General features: G+C 38.7%; 1 protein-coding gene across 3 annotated transcripts in view; it reads right to left on the bottom strand.

Annotated features, from left to right (window-relative positions):
* Positions 1-2,468, bottom strand: part of LOC109543007 (scavenger receptor class B member 1) — a 6,223-nt gene extending 3,755 nt beyond the window's left edge. Inside the window, exons 1-2 of one of the 3 annotated variants that reach the window (XM_019912511.2) lie at positions 2,357-2,468; positions 857-1,021 (exon numbers count right to left, since the gene is read on the bottom strand). In XM_019912511.2, coding sequence (XP_019768070.2) covers positions 857-983 — 127 coding nt within the window. In that variant the 5' untranslated portion in view covers positions 984-1,021; positions 2,357-2,468. Of the gene's footprint in view, positions 1-856; positions 1,022-2,014; positions 2,114-2,356 lie in introns of those variants that run through there. The other 2 variants (XM_019912512.2, XM_019912513.2) reach the window with 2 other exon arrangements.
* Positions 2,469-3,374: the final 906 nt, after the last annotated feature.

The following is a 3,374-nucleotide window of genomic DNA, read 5'->3' on the forward strand; positions in this document are numbered from 1 at the left end:
GTAAATGTGTGTTGTTTCCTTAACTCCACGAAACACTTTCTAGCTTGAAGAAATAAAAACCTGTTGCACCCAAGCAATTGAATTAAAAAATCAACTCAAACAATAAACATTGCTGACTGATCTAGAGCAAGAGGTATTTGAATAAAAAAATGAACTACATTCACCTTGATCGCATTCGAATTTATGAATTCATTTAAACTGAATAAAGAAGGTCCGAAATGCACCGGATCGCATCCGGATAAACGGCTGCAAATGAATACATCGACCCTCAACAGGTCTAGTTGTTGGCCCGTATAACAACTTCACAGTTTCTCATCGATGCGATTTCCGCATTTTAGCAAACAAGACCTGCTTATTGACTTCATTCGGTATACAAACACCGTTAGATCTAAAAGTACTTCAAGCTAAACCTACATCATTTAGCCCATTTTTTTTATCATTTTCACATTGCCAAGGAAAAATGTGTCAGGATTTTGATGGCAATTTTGGAAAAACTCAAGTTTTTCATGGAAATTAGATAATAATAGTTGGTGGTCCGATCGCGCTCGACGTTGAAACGAAACTCGCCCGGTAGACAATTCCTTTACTGTGAGGAGTGTGCGCTAATGAAGAGAAGCGCCATCAAAAGAAGTGCTTAGAAAACCACTATTTTGATACTCAAACGGTATTGGGCTACAAACTGGATTATTTTTTGGATAATTTTTTTAACGGAAGCAGAAATAGATTTCCCCTGATTCTAAAAGTTTGCATGTTTTCCAAAAGTATGACTTTTTTATTTGGTGTTGGACCAACTCCCTTTTACTATTTCCAAGATGTCTTCATCAATGGAAAAACGCTAGTGTTTTCGCAAACTTACGGCATTTGGCACTTTCGATTCTGGGCTTCGCATCGTAGACCTTCCTGTGTGCGGCATTATTCGCCTGTTTTGAGCTGTTCCTTCTTGGCCTCACTGGCAGAGACACTATCTGCTTCTTAATCACCATTTCTTCGGCTAAAAGACGCGTTCAGCGTGGAGGTGGATCTGGAAGAACAATTTCGATCAGCACTCCAAACTCTACTAATGTTAATTGATTCAAGATCAACAGATCGTCGAATGGTGCGAACTTGAACAGTTTCCAATTTCAACATTTAATCCTCAATGGTGTTGGTCAATATGTGTTGACGTTAATTGCACCTTTATGAGCTTGATCAATAATATCGATTGAAAAATGATCACGTTTATTACTTAATAAACGCAGTTTTAATTGAATTCAAATGCGGCTCATCGTCACTTGGTAATGGTTTTCCTCATTCCCATAAAGTGTCAACCTCAATAAAGTTCAATCGAAATGGAAATGCGACAAATGAATACGTCCATAAAGAGGTCATTGTGAACGAGAGGACAAAAGCAACAGTTTGGTTGATGATTTCGGTAAATATTCAAGCCTTGCGGAACACGAAGGAGCAGGCGAGTTTTCAGGAAACTACGATATTTCTCAATTGTTTAGCAGATAATTATTGTAACGAATTAATGCGACTGGCCTCTAATTTAAGGATTTTAGCGAGGCCTGACCTATGGTGCGCTAGGTGTTTATTTGCTGCTTCACTGGTGTCTTAACAGCGTTATTTGTTTATATGCAAATAAACCGATAATATTATGGCATCTGAAATTAATTGACAGGGTCGATTCAGTTCAACCGGAGAGCTGCTGAATGGATGAATGAATCGAAATGCTCGATTGCAACCAATTTATCATTTTTTCGCTGAATCAAGTTCAATTATTTCATGTCCATGAGAGGAAGAGATTCGATGAGAAGCACGAAGGTGCGAGTTTAAAAAATAGAGCTTTTTAGCTAAATACGTGTTTGATATTAGAACAGAGCTCTTGAGAAGAAAGATTTCGCCAAAAAATTGCAACCGCTGTTTTCGAACCTTGTTTGAATGAAAGTGAATTTCCCGGGTGCAAATGTGTGCGCTCAAGACACAGTTTTGCCCCCACATTTTTTCATCTAACTTGAAAGGTTCCGATAATTACCATTCTGCCCAAGTTGGTTCCAGAAAAAACACGAAAATCAAGTCCGCACTGGAAACTGTCACCCGCTCTACTGTGTGGTACTGCCCAGCACCTACTATTACTTTTCCGTACAACCATAGTAATGACCTTCGGTCCCTGCCATTGGCCGTTTATTCTTCAACACTTTGAACTATCGATTGCTAAAGACCGATTTATTAATTAAGCGGGCGTTTGTTGTCGGGTTTAATTGCGGATTAGGAAAGTTGGCAAACACCTGAACCACATGGCCTTTTAACTAGTACTCAAACCTTTCAAGCCCGAAAAAATGCGATATTTTTGCAAATTATGTGTTATGGTACTTACAGTTTTCCGTGCTGTGTGCTGGACGCAACGCGTGAAGATAATGAAGCGCTCCAAAGCTGCACCAGCAGCAACCTTAAACTTGCTAAGGAATTGAAGATTTTGTGCTTTTATTTGCGTTCTTATCTTTGCGTCTCCTTTTATTTTAGAGGACCGGTTTCGGATGCTTACCTAACTTATTAAGCGCTTCCCAACACTTCCGACTACCGCAACTTGCCAAATAATAGACAACGGTCTTAAAGTCTTTTTCTTCCATTTAGGACCCATTAAATCATCATTTAATGCCGAAACTGGATGTAGTTTGATCATTTTTACCCGTTTTCCGAACTCGAAACTTTTGACTTTGACAATGAAAACGTTTACACGTTTCCATGGATATGCGGGTGGCAATGTTGGGCGCCAAATTCAAAAACCCTGGAAAACGCTGTAATTGAATAAAACCCGGATTATTGCCTGTATTAAGCAGTCGGTTCATGTCCTCAAGCAATAAAGATCATATTATGATTGTTGTTGTTGCATTATTTGAACATTTCTGACAAACGTTCTGCTTCCTATTCATGAATCCTTAAAACTCAGCTTGAATAAATTTGTGCTTATTGCTGTACATGTCATTTTTATGTGGCACCGAGGCAATAAATTGATAATAATAACCCATTTAAAATTCGAGCCAGATATACATGAAGGTCTGTTGTTCAAATTGAATACTTTTCGCAAAAAACACAGTTACAACCATTAACGTCTTTGCGAAACGCTGCGAATGAATCATCGGGTTTTTTTATAGTCTTGTCTGTGTTTATTTTTCCAAATTACTGTCGTTTTATTTGAGTAATGTTTGTCACTTCTAAAGCCTGTGTCCCATGCATCCGTTTATACGATGGTACGATGATACGAAAGTGTTTCTATTGGTTGGAGATCTGTCAATTCCTCCACGTCGTACGACGACGGACGAATTGACAGATCTCCAACCAATAGAAACACTTTCGTATCATCGTACCATCGTATAAACGGATGCATGGGACAC

Source organism: Dendroctonus ponderosae, unplaced genomic scaffold (assembly GCF_020466585.1).
Source record: "Dendroctonus ponderosae isolate FM_Combo_2020 unplaced genomic scaffold, Dpon_F_20191213v2 Dpon_F_20191213_4, whole genome shotgun sequence".
In the NCBI taxonomy this organism is placed as follows: Eukaryota; Metazoa; Arthropoda; class Insecta; order Coleoptera; family Curculionidae; genus Dendroctonus; species Dendroctonus ponderosae.